Source organism: Mustelus asterias, chromosome X (assembly GCF_964213995.1).
Source record: "Mustelus asterias chromosome X, sMusAst1.hap1.1, whole genome shotgun sequence".
Classification (NCBI taxonomy): domain Eukaryota; kingdom Metazoa; phylum Chordata; class Chondrichthyes; order Carcharhiniformes; family Triakidae; genus Mustelus; species Mustelus asterias.
This window is the reverse complement of record NC_135834.1, coordinates 17,708,915-17,732,151: the sequence shown is the minus strand read 5'-3', so window position 1 is coordinate 17,732,151 and position 23,237 is coordinate 17,708,915. Positions and strand designations below refer to the sequence as shown.

Genomic DNA, 23,237 nt, shown 5'->3' with positions numbered 1-23,237 from the left:
AGGTGTGCGACCGTCTCATTGCCCCTGCAGCTGCTTTGAGGGCAGTGTGCGTTGGTGCATGAAGGGCATGCATGAAGGATCTGACAGGAAGTGCCCTTCCCACCACCAGCCAAGCCAGGTCTTGGTGCTTGTTTGAAAGTTCTGGTGATGAGGTGTTCTGCCAGATGACACTGACAATCTGCTCAGGGAACCATCCGACAGGATCCGCCATCTCCTTTTCTCTCAGGGCCTCGAGGACGTTACGTGCTGACCACTGCTTGATTGCCATGTAGTCAAAGTTGTGTAGCTGGAAAAATTTTCCAGTGCAAAGATTTGTCCTCGACCGAGTGTTGCAGACTGGCACATTCCAATGTCCAGCACTATGTGCTGAGGGATGCTCTCAAGCTTGGGGCAGCTGCTGCAAAGGCACAATGAGGAAAGGCCACCATTTAAAGCCTTTCAACCAAGGCAGACCGAGGGGCCAGTAACTGTAAAAAACCTACGGACTGTGTAACTGTGTGCAACTCTGTAAAAACAGCACACAGTGAAATGTGGCAAATGTATATAGTTTTTTTGAAGAACTGAACTGTAATGTATGTAATGTCTTGGAACTGAGCATTGTAAAATATTGAAGTTAAGGAAATTGTAAATATGACTGTTTTTGCACTGTTTGTAATGATTGGAAATGTCGTTTCAGTGATGGTTGATTTCAGAGTATTTATGAATAAAGTATATTTTTGAAATTAAAAAAAAGAGTTATCTAAGATCAAGTGTAGTTTTGCTGTCCTGCACTTGGTCGAAGTCATGAGGTTACACTGAGGCTTCATTTGAAGCAACTTTTTAAAGTGGCATCTCGGCCTTTTGGCTAAGATGCAAATGAGAACAAGCGATGGAGGAGATGCAATGCCTGCTCCAATCAGCTTGGGTCATGTAGATCAAAGTCTTGTTGAGACTTTGAATTAGACTTTCATTGGATTGAATTGGATATAAGTAAACAAAAAAAAGAGTGATCTCCCAGGATGACACTATCCGATTGTACTTTGGGTGTGCTGACGCCTGTGTTTGCCCTCTCCCTTGATTTACAAATCAAAAGCAGAGTTCACAATTTAAAATACTGGCTGGATACAGGGTTTTTTTCTGTTAACTAACTGATTATCATGCAAGGGCAAATGAATTACCCCCAACCCACCAGCCTATTCAATCTTCACACCTGGTCCATTGCAGCTACAATATTGTCAAACAGGATCACAACTCTCCATCGACTTTGCTAAGTGCCGACACACGAGCTCAGTCACACTGCTGGAGCCCCCAAACTCTGAAGTGACACTCTATCTCAAAGACATCACAGGCACACACCTTTCTCTCACACGTTTACACTCTCTCCTCCCACTTTCTCTCTCACACACGCACACACACACACGCACATACACAGAATCTCTCTCCATCTCGCACAAATGCCCATACATACAAAATCACTCTCCTTCTCTCTCACTAACACCCCCTTTTCTCTGTCTCACACACACACATGCACTCACCTCTCTTTTTCTCTCTCCCTCTCACACACACACATACACTTACACACAGGCAACTCTTGTTTCTCTCACACGCACACTTGCTCACACTGACTCCACTCTCTCAGGTACACAAAAACATGCATGCTCCATTCTATCTGACATGCACACAGACACACACTATAATCCTCCTCTTTTTCACGGTCTCATACTGATTCCACTCTCTCTCAACCACACACAAACAAACGTGTGTTCTTCATTCTATCTTACAAACACACACACAATAGTTATTTTTCTCTGTTTCACATACACACTCACATACTGACTCCAGTCTCTCTCGCACAAAAATAAACAAACATTGGGGTCCATTCACCCTCACGCGCACAAATGGACACACACACAAACACCGTCCCCTCCCCAGGTTTGGCGAGCAGCACGGACACCCCTGGATCCAGCTCACAGCATGGACGCCTAAGTCCCAGCTCATTGCACAGCGCCAAAGGCACAGAGCTGGTATGAGTTTGTGTCAGGGTGGGGTCACTGCGCTCTCCCCACCCCCACTTTCCATCCGAGTCCCAGGGGTTTGGAGACTGTGCTCCGGATGAGTAATGGCAGCCGCAGCTCCCACACTCCTCCGCGCTGGGAAACCGCTCTATCCGCCGTGCGGGCGGGCGGCCCGGATTGCGCATGTCCAAGGGAGAGAGGAAGCTGCGCATGTGCGGAGGCGTGCCCACCCCCTCCACCTCCACCTTCATGTTGAGTGTTGACCAATGGAAAATATTGGAGGACCGGAAGGACTCTGGTCCTCCAGCCAATCAGAGTGTGGGCTTTGTGTGAATGAAGATTGAGCTGCAGACAGACTCCAACGTCCTCCTGTCGGCAACATCTGTGAGTAAAACACTTTCTTTTCTCCCTCTTCCCATTTCTTTTCTCATTCTGGGGGAAATTGGGGACTTGCAGCAACTTGAAGGGAAAGGAAGTGAATCCAGGGAGGGTGCAGACTCTGGAAAGGTTGGCCCAGGTTCCCCCTCTCTCTTAAAGACATTGACATCCTTCGCTCCCTCAGCTTGACACATTTATATGTCTGGCTAAAAGGATGGTCTCTTTCCTAATGTTTACAATTATAAATACATAAAATCCCCACAGTACAGAAGGAGATCACTCGGCCCATTAAGCCTGCTCTGACAACTATTCCACCCAGGGCCTATCCCCATATTTACCCTGTTAATTCCCCCTGACACTCGGGGGCAATTTATCATGGCCAATCAACTAAAGCGCACGTCTTTGGACTGTGGGAGGAAGCCGGAGCACCCGGAGGAAACCCACGCAGACACGGGGAGAACGTGCAAACTCCACACAAACAATGACCCAAGGCCGAAATTGAACCTGGGTCTCTGGAGCTGTGAGGCAGCAGTGCTAACCACTGTGCCACCCATTAAAGGGCTGGTTTCCCCAGGAGATGGCTGACATTCAAGGGGATAGTAATCTAATATAGGACAGAGATATGTCTAGTGTTGTTGTATGGTATATATTAGAAATATTATATATGGTTCAATAATAAAGTGCATTTATTATTATTTTTGGTTTTGTAATATAGTATTGTAGCTGTGTTATCTATTTCCAATCATGGAATCATTACAGCACAGAAGGAGTCTATTCGGGAACTCTAGTCCATGCCGACTCTTTGTCGAACAATCCAGTCAGTCCCATTCCCGTGTAACCTTATTTTCATCATGTGTCCATCCAATTTCATTTCGAAATCACAAATCATCCACCAAGTTCGAGGTCATGACCACTCACTTCTAACTAAAGTCCTTTCTTGTACGTTCCTGACATCCCACATCTCTGATCAAGCAATACTGGTTTGTGCAGTACACACATTATTACTCCAGTAATGTAGACATATTTATTACCAGGATAACTATTTTCAGGTCCTTGTTCTCAGGGCATGATGCAACGAACATGGTTCTGTTGACCAGGATGAATTAGGAGATTTGGGAGAGTGTATAAAATAGAGGGAGTGTGTGTGGGATGGAGACTCTCAGCTTTTTGGAAGTTAAATAGTGATGCATAACAACTAGAATTGTCTGTTCTGAATTTCTATCCTGTACTGACAGTGATGACTTTTACAAACTCCTTTTAAAGGATATCAGAGGGGAGGTTTTACAGACAGAAATCTCAAATTAAAAACATCAGGTTGTGATCTAACAGAGTCATTCGATTCATGGGGACCTGAATATCAACGGCTTTTATGTCTGACATGTTTCTCTGTTCTGTCTGCTTCAACAGGCTTTTAATATCAATGTGACTGGAAAAGCACCAAAACACACACCTGACTGAGAGTGTTGCAGTGCACTGACTGTGCAAAGAGCTTCAACCAGTTTCACAGCCTGAAGAAAACATTGGAACATTCATAGCGGGGAGAGACTGCACTCACTCTCTGTGTTGGACATCTCAGTTGATCGTTGAAACCTGGAGAGTCACAAGGACACCTGCACCATGGAGAAACCGTGGAAATGTGGGGACTGTGGGAAGGGATTCCGATCCCCATCTGTTCTGGAAACTCATCGACGCAGCCACACTGGGGAGAGGCCATTCACCTGCTCTGTGTGTGGGAAAGGATTCAGTGAATCATCCAACCTGCAGACACACCAGCGAGTCCACACTGGAGAGAGACCATTCACCTGCTCTATGTGTGGGCAAGAGTTCGCTCAGTTATTCAACTTGCTGAGACATCATGGCACTCACACCCAGGAGAGACCCTTTAAATGCTCTGACTGTGGGAGCAGCTTCAAAAGCTCTCGGGAACTGATGTCCCACCAGCGCATTCACACTGAGGAGAGACCATTCAGCTGCTCTCACTGCGCAAAGAGGTTCAGAAAGTCATCCAACCTGCGGGAACACCAGCGAGTTCACACTGGGGAAAGGCCATTCAGCTGTTCACACTGTGGAAAGGGATTCAGTCATTCATCCCAACTGAAGAAGCACAGGCAAGTTCACGCTGGAGAGAGACCCTTTACCTGCTCTGACTGTGGGAAGGGATACACTCAGTCATCCACGCTGCTGAGACACCAGCGCATTCACACTGGGGAGAGACCCTTCACCTGCTCTGTGTGTGGGAAGGGATTCACTCAGTTATCCAACCTGCTGAGACACAATCTCACTCACAGCAACGAGAGACCCTTTAAATGCTCTGACTGTGGGAGTGACTTCAAAAGTGCTGCAGAGCTGATGATCCACCAGCGCATTCACACTGAGGAGAGACCGTTCAGCTGCTCTCACTGCACAAAGAGATTTAGAACGTCATCTAACCTGCGGGTACACCAGCGAGTTCACACGAGGGAGTGGCCATTCACCTGTCCTCAGTGTGGGAAGGGATTCAGTCAGTCTTCCAGCCTGCTGAGACACCAGCGAGTTCACAGTGGGGAGAGACCGTTCAGCTGCTCCGAGTGTGGGAAGGGATTCACTCAGTCATGCCACCTACTGAGACACCAAAGAATTCACAAGTGATCACAGGGGTTGGATTCTGCTGTTATTGCTGCTGTTAATAACAACCAGGACTGAACCATGTTCATTCGGACAGTTGGTGAAGTGGGAAAGTCAGAGGGTTGCTTTCTGCTGGACTGGCCAGAATCTCAACTTTGCTTCCAATGGGCTGATGCTCTTTGAGCCTGGGAGAACACATTTCCACTGAAATGATTCACAAAAGCTGATGAAGAACATTTATTTTATCCTGGATAGTAAATAGTGTTTTTCACCACTACAGGTAGAGCTAAAATAAATACAGAAAGAACTGGAAAAACGCAGCAGGTCTGGCAGCATCTGTGGAGAGAGAAACAGAGTTAATGTTTCACATTCAATGTAACACACTACTTCAGAACTAAAGAGAGGGAGAAATGTGATGGGTTCGATGCTGGTGGGAAAGAGGGGAGAGTCAGGTAGAACAAAAGGGTAAGTCAGGAATTAGTGAGCAGCTGAGAGGGATTAAATGACAAAAATGTCCTGGAACAAAAGGCACAGGGAGAGGTAATTGTTGGAGTGAAGAAACATTGCGTTAGTCCTGAGTAAGTGTTAATGGCAGAATAAAGGATAACTCTGTCTGGAAGCAAAAATATATCAAAACAAGATACAGACTGGCACTCAGCAAAACAATACAAATCAAAATGGAGGAGTGAGTTGAGGGTGTGAAGTTGTTGAACTCAATGTTGAGTCCAAAAGACTGTAAAGTGCCACATCAGAAGATGAGGGGCTGTTTGTCCAGCTTGTGTTGGGCTTCTCTGGAACATTGCAGCAGGCCAAACAGAAATGTGAGCGTTAGAGCAAGGTGGTGAATTCTAATGGCAAGCAAGTGGACGGTCAGGGTCATGCTTGTGGACTGAGCGGAGATGTTCCACAAAGAGGGTAGGGAACAGGTTACAGATGAATTAAAGAGAAACCATTTAGAACCATAGAAAATTACAGCTCAGAAACAGGCCTTTTGGCCCTTCTTGTCTGTGCCGAACCATTTTATGCCGAGTCCCACTGACCTGCACTTGGACCATATCCCTCCACACCCCTTTCATCCATGAACCCGTCCAAGTTTTTCTTAAATGTTAAAAGTGACCCCGCATTTACCACTTTATCCGGCAGCTCATTCCACACTCCCACCACTCTCTGCGTGAAGAAGCCCCCCCTAATATTCCCTTTAAACTTTTCTCCTTTCACCCTTAACCCATGCCCTCTGGTTTTTTTCTCCCCTAGCCTCAGCGGAAAAAGCCTGCTTGCATTCCCTCTATCTATACCCATCAAAATCTTATACACCTCTATCAAATCTCCCCTCAATCTTCTACGCTCCAGGGAATAAAGTCCCAACCTATTCAATCTCTCTCTGTAACTCAGCTTCTCAAGTCCCGGCAACATCCTTGTGAACCTTCTCTGCACTCTTTCAATCTTATTTACATCCTTCCTGTAACTAGGTGACCAAAACTGTACACAATACTCCAAATTCGGCCTCACCAATGCCTTATATAACCTTACCATAACACTCCAACTTTTATACTCGATACTCCGATTTATAAAGGCCAATGTACCAAAGGCACTCTTTACGACCCTCTCCACCTGTGACGTCACTTTTAGGGAATTCTGTACCTGTATTCCCAGATCCCTCTGTTCAACTGCACTCTTCAGAGTCCTACCATTTACCCTGTACGTTCTACTTTGATTTGTCCTTCCAAAGTGCAATATCTCACACTTGGCTGCGTTAAATTCCATTTGCCATTTTTCAGCCCATTTTTCTAGTTGGTCCAAATCCCTCTGCAAGCTTTGAAAACCTTCCTCACTGTCCACTACACCTCCAATCTTTGTATCATCAGCAAACTTGCTGATCCAATTGACCACATTATCATCCAGATCATTGATATAGATATTTGTGTTGAGAACCTTGTGAACATCCTTTTACTCTGGTTGTCTTTGATCCTCAAGTCATTTTCTGTTTGTTTTAACCATGTTCTGTTTCATTAATAAACTTTTATCAGTAAAAATATTTGATTTTTCTGGACTTTTCCTGATGAGATTGATGCGCTTTAGGGAAAGTGGGTGAGAGGGGTTGGCAAGCTCTTTAACAGAAAGTGAGTCCTTCTAAGGTCATTGGCAAAGGAGCCAGAGGGGGAGATGAGATTTTATTTTTAACCTTGATGTTAGATGGTTTAGAGCCACAAGTTTCTTTTATTTTATTTATTATTGTCACATGTATTGGGACACAGTGAAAAGTATTGTGTCTTGCGCGCTATACAGACAAAGCATACCATTCAGAGGGAAGGAAAGGAGAGGGTGCAGAATGTAGTGTTACAGTCATAGCTAGGGTGTAGAGGAAGATCAACTTAATGCGAGGTAGGTCCATTCAAAAGTCTGACAGCAGCAGGGAAGAAGCTGTTCTTGAATCGGTTGGTACGTGACCTAAGACATTTGTATCTTTTTCCCGACGGAGGAAGGTGGAAGAAAGAATGTCCGGGGTGTGTGGGGTCGTTAATTATGCTGACTGCTTTTCCGAGGCAGCGGGAAGTGTAGACAGAGTCAATGGATGGCAGCCTGGTTTGCGTGATGGATTGGGCTACATTCACAATATTTTGTAGTTTCTTGCGGTCTTGGGCAGAGCAGGATCATAGAATCATAAAACCCTACAGTGCAGAAGGAGGCCATTCGGCCCATCGAGTCTGCACCGACCACAATCCCACCCAGGCCCTACCCCCACATATTTACCTGCTAATCCCTCTAACCTACGCATCTCAGGACTCTAAGGGGCAATTTTTAACCTGGCCAATCAACCTAACCCGCACATCTTTGGACTGTGGGAGGAAACCGGAGCACCCGGAGGAAACCCACGCAGACACGAGAATGTGCAAACTCCACACAGACAGTGACCCGAGCCGGGAATCGAACCCAGGACCCTGGAGCTATGAAGCAGCAGTGCTAACCACTGTGCTACCGTGCCGCCCATACCAAGCTGTGATACAACCAGAAAGAATGCTTTCTATGTTACATCGATAAAAGTTGGTGAGAATCATAGCCGACATGCCAAATTTCCTTCGTCTTCTGAGAAAGTAGAGGTCTTGGTGGGCTTTCTTAACTATAGTGTCGGCGTGGGGGGAACAAGGCCAGGTTGTTGGTGATCTGGACACCTAAAAACTTGAAGCTCTCGATCCTTTCTACTTCATCCCCATTGATGTAGACAGGGGCATGTTCTCCTTTACGCTTCCTGAAGTCAATGACAATCTCCTTCGTTTTGTTGACATTGAGGGAGAGATTATTGTCGCCGCACCAGTTCACCAGATTCTCTATCTCATTCCTGTACTCTGTCTCGTCATTGTTTGAGGTCCGACCCACTACGGTGGTGTCATCAGCAAATTTGAAAATCAAGTTGGAGGGGAATTTGGCCGCACTGGCATAGGTGTATAAGGAGTATAGTAGGGGGCTGAGAACACAGCCTTGTGGGGCACCAGTGTTGAGGATGATCGTGGAGGAGGTGTTGTTGCCAATCCTTACTGATTGTGGTCTGTTAGGAAGTTCAGGATCCAGTCACAGAAGGAGAAGCAGAGTCCCAGACCACGGAGTTTGGAGATGAGTTTCATAGGAATAATGGTGTTGAAGGCTGAGCTGTAGTCAATAAATAGGAGTCTGACGTAGGTGTCCTTGTTATCTAGGTGTTCCAGGGTTGAGTGCAGGGCTAGGGAGATGGTATCTGCTGTGGACCTGCTGTGGTGGTAGGCAAACTGTAGTGGATCCAGGTAGTCCGGGAGGCTGGAATTGATTTGTGCCATGACTAGCCTTTCGAAGCACTTCATTATGATGGATGTCAGAGCCACCAGCCGATCGTCATTCAGGCACTCTGCTTGGCTTTTCTTTGGTACCAGGATGATGGTCATCTTCTTGAAGCAGATAGGGAGCTCAGATTGTTGTAAAGAGAGGTTGAAGATGTCTGTGAATACCCACTCCATCAGGATCTGAGTGCTGATCTGAGTCCCCCATCCGGGCCAGTCACTTTTCGTGGGTTGACCTTTGAGAAATCTGCTCCGACATCTGCAATGGTGACCCCAGATACAGGTTCATCCGAGGCTTCCAGGGTGGAGGGCATGTTCTCGCTGACCTCTTGCTCAAAACGGGCAACTTCCCATTGACGGCTTTGTGATCATCTTTGCCATCATTAGGGGTGGCACAGTGGGTTAGCACTGCTGCCTCACAGCGCCAGGGACCAGGGTTCAATTCCAGCCTCGGGTCACTGTCTGCGTGGAGTTTGCACATTCTCCTCGTGTCTGCGTGGTTTTCCTCCGGATGCTCCGGTTTCCTCCCACACTCCAAAGTTGTGCAGGTTAGGTACATTGACCATGGTAAATTGACCTTTAGCGTCAGGGAAACTCGGAGCGTAAATAAGTGGGGTTATTATGTCACTTTACATAATTTAAAAAAAAACTTTCCTAACAACAAAACAAACTTGATTTTAAACTTCATCTTTTTTTTTGTTATATTCGCCAATCTAATTATTTGAACTTGATCAGTTTTTGTTAGGGATGTGTAACTTCTGTTCTTTATAAACTGGTTCACTCATTTTGTTAATTCTACATGGGCTCGGAGAATCAGAACCCAGGCTTCATTATCCTTATCCATTTTCTCCTTTTATCACCATTCCCTCTATTTTGCGGGAGGGTCTTGGGGATTCCAGTCAGACTGAATTAGTAAAGGTAAAATACTGCAGAGCTGGAATCTGAAACAAAAACAGAAACAGCTGGAAAATCTCAGCAGGTCTGACAACATCTGTGGAGAGAGAATAGAGCCAACGTTTCGAGTCTGGATCACCCTTCGTAAGAGCTCTTATGAAGCGTCATCCAGACTTAAAACGTTAGCTTTATTCTCTAATCATTTTAGCGATAGGTTCCTTGTTCTTAGTTTCCAAATGGCAGGTAAGAGACCTATCGGGTCCCCACTCGAGCTCTGATTTTTCACTGGCCACGCTTGGGTAGGATTATAACCATTAGAATCTACTCTCAGAGGTCCGCTTTTCAGTCCAGTGCTACTTGGAGTACACCGTCACTTCACCGACTATCAGGTCACAAGTCCCTCACAGTTCTTATCACAAATTTATGGTAAAATGATTTACAAAATGCCTGAGAACGCTTCTTAACTTCTTAACCAACTACTTACCACCGTTTGGTGATTGGTCAGACCCCCTTTTCACAGATTCGGCTATCTCAGCCGCTGAACACCAGCCGGTCCTGGAATAAGTTTAATTCTAACTCATTGTGAGTAAATATTCTCACCAGGTCCTCTGTCGGGGCTCTGCTAAGCAGCTTTAATGGTCCGTGATTGCAGAAACTGAGCAGTCACAGGAATGTGGTCAAGTTAGTCCAGTCCCATAATGCCTCACATTCAACCTGCATTCCTTCAATTATAACAGAATATGTGGCTGTATGTAGCTGCCTCGGCCCTGGTCAACCCCAACACTGCCTTCTTGAACTGTTACAATACCCGAGGTGTCAGTACATCCACAGTGCTGTTCGGGAGGGATTTCCAGTTACACATTCCAGACTTTCACTCGAATGTCGGTAGATACTGGATTGATATATTCCATTCAAACACACCAAGGGGGTGATTTATTCCGATTTCTTTAATGTCCAGGACAGTATATTCACAATATCTTTAAAACTGAAATTAAACATTCCCATTTGATTTCAGGTATTAACATATTCTGTTAGTTTGTTCTTTATTGCTGATGTCAGGCTGGGGTTGTTCCCGTTGGAGCAAAGGAGGCTGATGGGAGATTTGATAGAGGTGGACAAGATTCTGACAGCTTTAGATAAGGTGGACAAAGAAAAGCTGCTCCCAATAGCTGATGGGACAAGGACGAGGGGGGTCACAGATTCAAGGTTTTGGGTCAGAGATGCAGTGGGGGAAGTGAGGAAGAATATTTTGATGCAGTGAATGGTAATGACCTGGAACTCGCTGCCTGTGAAGGTGGAGGAAGTGGAGACAATAAAGAATTACAAAGGAAATTGGATGGGCATTTGGGAGGTTTCAAACAGAAATGTTGACTAAATATCTCTGAACTTCCTAACACCCTGTCACTCTGTGATCTTTGTGAAATTTAAAAACCAGGTATTTGCAACAAGACTCGAAGAGCATCAGCCCACTGGACCCGGGAGCCCTGCCCCCCACTCATTGTTCGCCCAGTCTGTGCATTCCACACATTTTTAGTTCAGTCACATAGACATATGTCTGTCTGGCAGCCTGCATGGAGATTTCCAGCTCTCTCTGTCCAGGACAGGAAGCCGTGAGCATGGATCTGTCAATCAGCCTGAATCAGCACCTTCAAGGGAATTGGGAGGGTGAATATTAGATACAGCAGAGTGAGAATGGAGGAAGAGTGTGTTGGACAGAGGTTCACAGCTTTGGGAAATGAGAGAGGAAGGAATGTTCCATAGAAGCGAGAATTGTCTGTTCTGAGTTTCTAATCTGTTCTGACTGTGGTAACTTCTGTAAACTCCTCTTACAGGGTATCAGAAGGTGAGGATTTTCAGACAGAAATATTTGGATGTAAACATCACCTCGAGATCTGACAGTGTCGCACAATTGATCATGACCTGAGTATCATCGTCATTGGAAACTCAAAGGAGATATCTTTCTATGTTCTTTCTGTTTCAGAAGACTTTAAAGAGTGTGCGGCACGGTGGCACAGTGGTTAGCACTGCTGCCTCACAGCGCCAAATCTCACCTCGGGTCACTGTCTGTGTGGAGTTTGCACATTCTCCCTGTGTCTGCGTGGGTTTCCTCCGGGTGCTCCAGTTTCCTCCCACAGTCCAAAGATGTGCGGGTTAGGTTGATTGGCCATGCTAAATTAACACTCGTGTCAGGGGGATTAGCAGGGTAAATATGGGGGGGTTAGGGGAATAGGGCCTGGGTGGGATTGTGGTCAGTATGGACTCAATGGGCCGAATGGCTTTCTTCTGCACTGTAGGGATTTGATGATTAAACATCACTGTGACTGGAATAGCACTGAGATGCACACACACACCTGAGTGAGAGTGTTCCAGTGCACTGAGTGTGGAAAGAGTTTTAACCAGTTACACAGCCTGAAAAGACATTGCAGCATTCACAGCAGGGAGACACTGTACCTGTGTTGTGTGTGTGGACGAGGCTTCAACTGATTGTCAAACCTGAAGAGTCACAAGGTCACCCGCACCGTGGAGAAACTGTGGGAAAGGATTCCGTATTCCATCCACATTTGAAATTCATCAATGCATTCACAGTTGTAGCAGATGAATGGGAAAGTTACTCTTTACCCAATCTGGTTGCACACCAGCGAGTTCACACCGGGGAGAGGCCGTTCCTGTCTGTGGGAAGGGATTTAGTGCAGAACCACCGTGTAGTTCACACCAGGGAAAAAGCATTCTGAGTGTCGGCAGGAAATCAATCAATGAACCAATCTTTGGAAGCACTGGATGCTTCACACTGGAGAGACCATTCACCTGCTCCGTGTGTGGGAAGGGGTTCAGTTGTTCACGCAATCTGCTCACACACCAACGCGTTCACGCTGGGGAGAGGCTGTTCTCCTTCTCGGAGTGTGGGAAGAGATTCACTGAGTCATCCAGCCTGCGGAAGCATCGCCAAGTTCACACCGAGAGAGGCCATTCGCCAGCACCGTGTGGGGGAATGAATGCCCATGTTCATTCTAGCTGCTGAGACACCATCACATCGATCAGAGACCTTTCAGATGCTCTGGGTCTGAGCGTGAATTGAGGTTCAGTATATACAAGAGGAGGGCATTGACTGGATAGTTACATGAGGACATATAAAGAGAAACATACTGACATGGAGTGGATTCAGAAGGTATATACTCATATTGCTTCATTCTGTGAATAAATCTATACCAAATAAAGATTTACTCCTGCTTCTTCCTACACCATAAGGCTGTCAGGATTATAACATGTGAACAGAGAATGCTTGTTTAGAAAAATAAAAACCGAGAAAATCAGAGCAAAAGGAGGCCATTTGGCCATTCTATGCTGCTCCACCAATCAACATGATCATGGCTGATCTTCCATTCTCAATCCCACACTGCAGCCCATACCCACTGACACCTTTAGAGTCTAGAAATTTATCTATTTTCTTAAATATATTCAGTGACTTTACCTCCACAGCCTTCTGTGGTAGTGAATTCCACCATTTTGCCACCCTTTGATTGAAGAAATGTCTCCTTGCCTCAGTCCTAAATGGTCTCCCCGGTATGCTGAGACTGTGACCCCTTGTTCTTGACCCTCCAGTCGGAGGAAACAAAACCTCTGCATCCAGTGCGTACAGCGGTGTTAGAATTTTATACTATTCAATCAGATTCTCTCTCATTCTTCAAACCTCTGTTGGATACAGGCCCAGTCGACCCAATCTCTCCTCGTACAACAATCCTGCCATGCTCGGAATCAATCTGGTAAACCTTCACTGCACTCCCTCTGTGGCAAGTATATAAGGAGACCAAAACTGTGCACAATACTCCAGGTGTGGTCTCACCAAGGCCCTGTGCAGCTGCAGTAAGACATCCTTGCTGCTGTACTCAAGCCCTCTTGCAATGAAGGCCGTTGTACGTCTACATTTCCCAAATGCAGCTTTTATATCTATTGACTTACATTCCCAAGAAAACGTGGCAAGAAGTGCCAAATATAGAATTCAAAATGGCCATTCCCGCTGCGGGCGAATCCACTCTGACCCCTTTATCTCCTGTGGGTTATTCAAATCCCCAGGCCATTGACCCAGCCTTGGCCTTATAGGTTCCAACGGGTTGGATCTTTTCTGTGCCGATCCATCAATGCGATAATGCTGGCTGAGCCCCTATCTGGGCCTTCTTAACACGCCAAACTCTCTCCAACTGCCTCACTGTTTCTGTTTAGCCTCCCGTGCAGCTTTATCCCCTCACTTGTCAACAGCTACACTCATGGGGACTTCAGCATCACACCCAGACATAGGTAGGGGAGTCTAAAACTGGACAGCATAGGTGTAAGGTGAGAAGGGAGAGATACAAAAGTGTCTAGAGGGCCACTTTTTTCACGCAGAGGCGGGTACAATTTTGTCTTTTAAAAAGCATTTAAACAGTTACATGGGTAAGATGCATATAGAGGGATATGGGTCAAATGCAGGCAATTGGGACTAGCTTAGCGGTTAATAAAGGGCAACATGGACAAGTTGTGTTGAAGGGCCTGTTTCCATGCTATATACCTCTATGACTCCCCAGCACTGAGTCAGACCCAGCTAAACCCAGGTGTTAGAAAACAAACAATATTCACTCCAGTGTCTGCTGTCCATGGGGACTTCCCTTTAATCAGAGCCATCAGTGGATCATAGAAATCCTACAGTGCAGAAAGAGGCCATTTGGCCCATCAAGTCAGCACCGACCACAATCCCAACCAGGCCTTACCCCCGTATCCCTACATATTTACCCACTAATCCCTCTAAGCTACGCATCTCAGGACACAAAGGGGCAATTTTAGCATAGCCAATCAACCTAACCCGCACATCTTTGGGCTGTGGGAGGAAACCGGAGCACCCGGAGGAAATCCATGCAGACACGAGGAGAATGTGCAAACTCCACACAGACAGTGACCCGAGCCAGGAATTGAACCAAGGTCCCTGCAGCTGTGAAGCAGCAGTGCTAACCACTGTGCCACCGTGCCGATCCTGTTCCTGATGCCAGGTTGCTGTCGGACAAATGCCACTCAGAGTCCAGAGTTGGTGAAAGTCTCGGAATCTTTACAAACATGCAGTGAACTGAAGCAGTTACAATAGCATAGATTTATACACAGTACTGTTACAGCTGGACGGGCTAATTTGTCTGTGAGTTAGTGGGGAAAGTACATGATGGGCAGAAAACTAAATTCAAGTCAAAAACAGCTTGCACTCATTGGCTATACAAACATCATCTCTCGCCAAACACATCTAGGAAAAGAATGTATGCTAGGGTTTGTAATATACAATAAGAGATATTTCATGAAGAGAACTCTGTTTATAGCTCACATTAAATTTATTGATCCTTTATTCCACACTTTAGAACTGATGGGCTGAATGGCCTCCTTCTCTGCCCTAATGACTCAATGGTAGAAAAAACACTATTTACTGTCCGGGATAAAATAAATGTCTCTCATCAGCTTTTATGGATTATTTCAGCAGAAATGTGCTCCCCAGGCTCAAATAGCATTAGCCCACTGGAAGCAAAGTCATGAGACCGACCAGTCCAGCAGAAAGAATCAACGCCCCCCCTCCCCAAACCCTACCACTTCACCAATTGTCAGAATGAACATGGTTCAGTTGTGGATGTGATTAACAGCAGCAATAGCAGCAGAATCTAACCCCTGAAATCACTTGTGAACTCTCTGGTGTCTCTGCATGTTGCATAACAGAGCGAATCCCTTCCCAAACATGGAGCAGGTGAATGGTCTCTCCCCAGTGTGAACTCCCTGGTGCATGCGCAAATTGAATGACCTTTTAAATCTCTTAGCACAATGAGAACAGCTGAAAAGTCTCTCCTCAGTGTGAGTGTGCTGGTGGACCATCAGTACCTGAGAGCTATTGAAAGCAATTTTACAGTCAGAGCATTTAAAGAGTCTCCCATTGCTGTGAGTGATTTTGTGTGTCAGCAGTTTGGATAACTGAGAGAATTCCTTCCCACATTCAAAGCAGGTGAACGGTCTCTCCCCAGTGTGAACTTGCCGGTGCCTCTGCAGCTAGGATGAATGAATGAATCCTTTCCCAACAATCAGAGCAGTTGAATGGTCTCTCCCCAGTGTGAACCCAGTAGTGGATCTGCAGGTTGGATGACTGAGTGAATCGTCTCCCACACGTGGAGCAGGTGAATGGTCTCTCCCCAGTGTGAAACCGTTGCTGTGACTACAGGCTGGATGAATCACTGAAACCCTTCCCACACTGAGAGCAGGTGAATGGCCTCTCCCAGGAGTGAACTTGCCACTGCCTCCGCAGGGCAGATGCATCACTGAATGCCTTCCTACAGTCAGAGCAAGTGGCCCCTGGTAAGTGGTCCCTGGCCACTAGCCTCTCTCCAGTGTGAATTCGCTGGTGTGTCATCAGGTGTGGTAACTGAGTGAATCCTCTCCCACAGGTGGAGCAGATGAATAGTCTCTCCCTGGCGTGAACAAGTTGATGGGTTTCCAACTGAGATGGGGATGGGCATTCCTTTCCACAATCCATGCATTTCCATGGCTTCTCCATAATGCAGATGGTATTGTGTCTCTACAGGTTTGCCGATCAGTTGAAGCCTTGTCCACACGTACAACAAGAGTACACCCTCTCCTTGCTGGGAATGGTGCGATGATTTTTTTCAGGCTGTGTAACTGGCTGAAGCTCTTCCCACAGTCAGTGAACTGAAACACTCTCATTCAGATGTGTTACAACACAGAGGTGATGTTTCCCTCTGCGTGATTTTGAAACCCCCCCAAAGGGATATACCTCGTCTTGTAATCTTAAGTGTGCGTGAGAGAGTAGTAAGCTGTTGGTTTTGGTAAATTAAAGCAGGATCTGCCACTCTCTATCATGAGCAATTAACAGGTCTTTATTTTTAGGACTGGTGACAACCTTATTAAAACAATTAACAAACTGAATAAGCTCCCCAACAGAATGCTGTTCAAATTACAATACTCATTCAGGAATAATGGAATAAATTATTACAGAATATAGTCACTCTCAAATAATATAATACCAGGCGTTTGTTGTAAGTATGAACTTTCTTCTGATGCTTCGGTCTGGAATAATTTCTGAGTTGGTTTCTCCTACTATTTAGATGCTGATTTGATGAAGACATACTTTAAACCTCAGTAGTTCATATGAGAGTCTCGCCGACCCTCTTTCCCCCAAGAGGTGGCAAGCATACTCTGACTGTCATCTCCCCTTGTCCGGGTTTAAATATCTGGAATTACCTCATGGTATACCTGCAATTTGAGTGGCTTAAGGCTGTGAACAACATTAAAATTTGAATTCAATTGGTTCTGTGTCTTTGAGTGCTTGCTTTAAAATCATTGGTCCAATTCAAAAACTTGTTTTGCTATGCTGGAATACAAATGTTGCAAAGTTGGCTTCTGCAGCCTGCTTTCTGCAGTTTAAAATCCCAAGCACAAAGACACATGCTTTTTAAACAGTCAATGCCAAATGATTTCTTTTGGTTTTAGCATTTCTTTTCAATATTTACATTTGTCAAACACCACATTTTTAACCTTATATATGCAACTTGATAACAGGTGTGTGTGTCTCGGTGTTTTGCCAGCCAAATTGGAAAATATTAAACTTTCTTTCCTTTCTCAGACGAAACCAATAAATATTTTCCTTGCAGATTGAAAAGCCAACGGGATTCATGTCCCAATGAGTGGGGTGACTCTCAAATATTGGCTTAACACCACATCCGATATCCTGTAAAAGATTACAAAAGCCAACACAGTCAGTACAGGATAGAAATTATAAACAGACAATTATAGTTGCATAAAATCCCTGCAGTGCAGAAAAAGGACACTGAGAACATAAGAACATAAGAAATAGGAGCAGGAGTAGGCCATCTAGCCCCTCGAGCCTGCCCCGCCATTCAATAAGATCATGGCTGATCTGAAGTGGATCAGTTTCACTTACCCGCCTGATCCCTATAACCCCTAATTCCCTTACCGATCAGGAATCCATCTATCCGTGATTTAAACATATTCAACGAGGAAGCCTCCACCACTTCAGTGGACAGAGAATTCCAGAGATTCACCACCCTCTGAGAGAAGAAGTTCCTCCTCAACTCTGTCCTAAACTGACCCCCCTTTATTTTGAGGCTGTGCCCTCTAGTTCTAGTTTTCTTTCTAAGTGGAAAGAATATTTCCACCTCTACCCTATCCAGCCCCTTCATTAACTTATAGGTCTCTATAAGATCCCCCCTCAGCCTTCTAAATTCCAACGAATACAAACCCAATCTGCTCAGTCTCTCCTCATAATCAACACCCCTCATCTCTGGTATCAATCTGGTGAACCTTCTCTGCACTCCCTCCAAGGCCAATATATCCTTCCGCAAATAAGGGGACCAATACTGCACACAGTATTCCAGCTGCAGCCTCACCAATGCCCTGTACAGATGCAGCAAGACATCTCTGCTTTTATATTCTATCCCCCTTGCGATATAGGCCAACATCCCATTTGCCTTCTTGATCACCTGTTGCACCTGCAGACTGGGTTTTTGCGTGTCATGCACAAGGACCCCCAGGTCCCTCTGCACAGCAGCATGTTGTAATTTCTTTCCATTTAGATAATAATCCAATTTGCTATTATTTCTTCCAAAGTGAATAACCTCGCATTTGTCAACGTTATACTCCATCTGCCAGATCCTCGCCCACTCACTCAGCCTGTCCAAATCTCTCTGCAGACCTTCTACGTCCTCCACATGATTCACTTTTCCACTTATCTTTGTGTCGTCTGCAAACTTTGTTACCCTACACTCAGTCCCCTCCTCCAGATCGTCTATATAAATGGTAAATAGTTGAGGCCCCAGTACCGATCCCTGCGGCACGCCACTAGTTACCATCTGCCAACCAGAAAAGCACCCATTTATTCCGACTCTCTGCTTCCTGTCGGATAGCCAATCCCCAATCCACGCTCACACCCTACCCCCAGCTCTGTGTGACCCAATCTTCTTCAGCAACCTTTTGTGAGGCACCTTATCTTAGCACATTGAGCCTGCACCAATTCTCTGACAGAGTATCTTACCCAGGCATTCTATGCAGCATTCTTTCCTCTCTCATTCCCCAAAGCTGTAAATCTCCATCCCACACACTCTCCCTCTATTCTCACTCTGTGGTATGTAATATTCACCCTCCGAATTCTCCTGAAGGTGCTGATTCAGGCTGATTGACAGATCCATGCTCACGGCTTCCTGTCCTGGACACAGAGAGCTGAAAATCTCCATGCAGGCTGCCAGGTAGATATGTCTATATTACTGGATTAAATATGTGTGGAATACACAGACTGGATTCACTTCCATTCCCTTCAGTTGCTGCAAGTCCCCAATTTCCCCCAGAATGAGAAAAGAAATGGAAAGGGGGAAACACTGATTTCCTCCCAGATGTTGCCCAGAGGAGGAAGTTTTAGTCTGAAGCTCATTGGCCAAATTCTGCAGTGATGTCCCAATGTAGCCCTGCCTGAATCAGCCAATAGGAATCAAATGAAGATGCGGAGGGGGTTGGCGGTGGGGCGGGGGGGGGGGGGGGGGGGGGGGGGGGGGGAGGAAAATTGAGAAAAAAAGGGGAAAGGGGAAGCAAAGGGGGAGAAAGGTAAGAATAGGGGGATAGAAGAGGGAAAAGAAAAATAAAGACAGTAAAGAAATAAAAGGTAGAGAACAATTAAAAATTAAAAATGAAAATAAAAAAGGGTCAAGGTGGGGTAGAGCGAATCATCTGAAGTTGTTGAATTCGATGTTGAGAACGGAAGGTTGTAACGTGCCTTGCCAGAAGATGAGATGCTGTTCCTCCAGTTTGCATTGAGCTTCGTTGGAACATTGCAGCAGGTCAAGGACAGACATGTGGGTATGGGAGCAGGATTGTGTGCTAAAATGGCAAGTAACCGGAAGGTCAGGGTCCTGACTGCGCACAGACTGAAGGTGCTCAGCTAAGTGATCACACAGTCAAAGTTCAGTCTCTCTGATATAGGGGAGAGCAAATTGGGAGCAGCGAATGTAATAGATCAAATTCCAAGTTAAGCAGCGTTTCAATTGCACCTTTTTCAATTTGGTCCATTGCATTCTCTCCAGACAGATGCTGCCAGACCTGCTGAGATTTTCCAGCATTTTCTCTTTTGGTTCCAGATTCCAGCATCGACAGGAATTTGCTTTTATTTAGTCTGAAGCTCATTGGCCAACCACTGCATTGTGACGTCACAATAGAGCCTGGCCTGAATCAGCCAATAGGAACCACAGCGCTCCACGGTGATGTCTCCGGGTTCCAGTGCGCAGGCCCGATGCGCGGACGGTAGCCCCACCCCCACCGTTTCTTCCCCTCCCCCTGCAACTCCTTGAGCCGAGGTTTCCAGGCAACCGGCTGGCGGCTCCGGCCAGATCAAGAAGCCGCTCGGTGATCTCCCCCTCTCCCCACGGTCCGGGACTGCGCATGTCCAAGGGAGAGGGGAAGCTGCGCCTGTCCGGAGTCGAGCCCACACCCTTGACCTTCATGCTGAGGTGTGGACCAATGGGAACTCTGGAGGACCGGAAGGACTCCGCTCCTCCATCCAATCAGAGCCCCCCGCATTGTCTGAATGCGGAAGTTGGACAATGCGTTTCTTCACCTGTTCGTTGCTGCCCAGCAAAGATGCTGCTGCTCTGTCTCTGAATGAAGATGGAGCTTCAGACAGACACAAACTTCCTCCAATCGCCAACATCTGTGAGGGGGCGGGTCGGGATGGTGACCTCCTCGTGAACCTGCTCCTGGGCCTGGCAAAACACGCCATTTACAGGTCCAGGCAGCGGGCGATCGAGGGGGCCGTCCATCCTGACTGTCTGCCCCTCTACCGCAGCTACGTTCACGGCCAGGTGTCTCTGGAGAGGGAGCATGTGGTGTCCACGGGCGTAGTTGACGCCTTCCGCACCCGTTGGGCACCGCAGGGGTTGGGGTGCGTTATCGACCCTAATAATCACATTATAATTTGAGGTTTTTAAGTTTCCTTTGTACTTTGATTTCTGTTCGGGCTGCTCCCCCTCCTTTTGGGGAGCTGCCCCTTTTACTTTGTCCTGATTTAATTTGAGTTTGTTTATTTGGTTTGACCTTAAAAGAGGCCAATACCTGTGAGTAAAACACTTCCTTTACTTCCCCTTTCCATTTCTTTTCTCATTCTGGGGGAATTTGTTGACTTACAGCACAGAAGGAGTCCATTTGGTCACTCGAGTCCATGCTGACTCTGTGTAGAACAATCCAGTCAGTCCCATTCCACTTCTATTTTCACATTCCCCTCCAAGTCTATTTCCTTCAGGTGCCCGTCTAATTTCTGAAATATATCAAAGGGGATAGTAAATTGATGTAGGACAGAAACATGTCTGATGTTGTTGTATGGTACAGATTAGATATATTATTTACGGCTCTGTGATAAAATGCATTTATTATATCTAGCTGTGTAATACTGGACTGTAGCTATGTTATATATTTCCAGTAATCTCTTCCCTCAGAGAATTGTTTGTATCTAGATTTATCTTCCAGAGGGACTGAATATATTCAGGGATGAGTTACACAGATTTTTGAATGACAAGGGAGTCAAGAATTATGGGGAACAAGCTGGAAAATGAAGAGAAAGCTAAGATGAGGAGGGATTTCTTCACTCAAGGATGTCGTGAAGTTTTGGAATTCTTTACCCCTGAGGACTGTGGAGCCTCAGTCATCAAGAATTTTCAAGAGAGGGATTGATAGGTTTCTAGATACTGAAGATATCAAGGAATACGGGGGATAGTGTGGGGTAAATGGTGCTGAGGTAGATCAACCAATGATCGCATTGAATGGTTGAGCAGACTCAATGGGCCGAATTGCCGACTGCAGCTCCTATTTATTATGATTTCTGTGTGCTGGACATGGAGCCGTGAGCATGGATCTGTCAATCAGACTCAATCAGCACTTTCAGGAGAATTGGGAGGGTGAATATTAGATAGAGCAGAATGAGAATGGAGGGAGAGTGTGTGGGATGGAGATTTACAGCTTTTGGAGAATGAGAGAGGAAGGAATGTTCCATAGAAATGAGAATTGTCTGTTCTGAACTTCTATCCTGTACTGACAGTGATGACTTTTGTAAACTCCTTTTACAGGATATCAGAAGGTGAAGATTTACAGACAGAAATCTCAAATCAAACGTCACGACATCTGACAGAGTCACTCAATTCATCAGGACCTGAATATTATCAACCTTTGAATATAGAAGAAGAAATGTTTCTCTGTTCTGTCTGCTACAGAAGATTTTAACCATCAGTGTGACTGGAAAAGCACCGAGACACACACACACCCGAGTGAGAGAGTTCCAGTGCAGTGACTGTGTAAAGAGCTTTAACCAGTTACACAGCCTGAAAATACATTTCAGCATCCACAGCAGGGAGAGTCTGTACAAGTGTTCTGAGTGTGAACAGATTGTCTGAACTGCAGAGAAACAAGGAGACACAAAACATGGAGAAACCGTGGAAATGTGCGGACTGTGGGAAGGGATACAGTTTCCCATCAGAGCTGGATGCTCATCGACGTATTCACACGGCAGAAAGGCCATTCACTTGCTCTCAATGTGGGAAGGAATTCACTCGGTTATCAAATCTGCGGGCACACCAGCGAGTTCATACTGGGGAGAGGCCATTCACCTGCTCTCATTGTGGGAAGGGATTCACTCTGTTATCCCACCTGCAGAGACACCAGTGTGTTCGCAGTGGGGAAAGGCCATTCACCTGTTCTCAGTGTGGGGAGGGATTCACTCAGTCATCCAGCCTGCAGACGCACCAGCGACTTCACACTGGGGAGAGGCCATTCGCCTGCTCTCACTGTGGGAAGGCATTCACTGACTTATCCAGCCTGCGGGCACACCAGCGAGTTCACACTGGGGAGAGGCCGTTCACCTGCTCTCAGTGTTTGAAGGGATTCACTCAGTTATCCAACTTGCGGACACACCAGCGAGTTCACACTGGGGAGAAACCGTTCACCTGCTCTCAGTGTGGGAAGGGATTCAGAGTTTCATCCCAGCTGCTGAGACACCAACAAGTTCACAAGTGATCCCAGGGGTTGGATTCTGCTGTTATTGTTTCTGCTCTCAGTTACATCCAGGACTGCATTTTGTTCATTCTCACAGTTGGTCAATGGGGAGGGGCAGTGGGTTTCTTTCTGTTGGACTGGGCTTGTGACTTTGCCTCCAGTGGACTGATCATTTTTGAGCCTTGTTGCGAATACCTAGTTTCAAATTTCACAAGGATCACAGAGTGACAGGGTGTTAGGAAGCTGAGAGATATTTAGTCAGCATTTCTGTTTGAAACCCCTCAAATGCCCAGCCAATTTCGTTTATAATTGTTTATTATCTGCACTTCCTCCATCCTCATAGGCAGCGAGTTCCAGGTCATTACCGTTCGCTGCATCAAAATATTCTTCCTCACATCCCCCCCTGCATCTCTGACCCAAAACCTTATATCTGTGACCCCCCTCGTCCTTGTCCCATCAGCTATTGGGAGCAGCTTTTCATAGAAATCATAGAAACCCTACAGTA

General features: G+C 46.1%; 1 protein-coding gene across 1 annotated transcript; it reads left to right on the top strand.

Moving 5' to 3' along the window:
- Window positions 1-3,959: 3,959 nt before the first annotated feature.
- On the top strand, window positions 3,960-22,753 carry LOC144481865 (uncharacterized; the record flags this gene model as incomplete). Its single annotated transcript, XM_078201012.1, has 3 exons — window positions 3,960-4,601; window positions 4,857-4,960; window positions 22,207-22,753. Coding segments are annotated over 3 exons (1,293 nt in total), but the record flags the coding sequence as incomplete, so codon positions are not given.
- Between the last annotated feature and the right edge of the window lie 484 nt (window positions 22,754-23,237).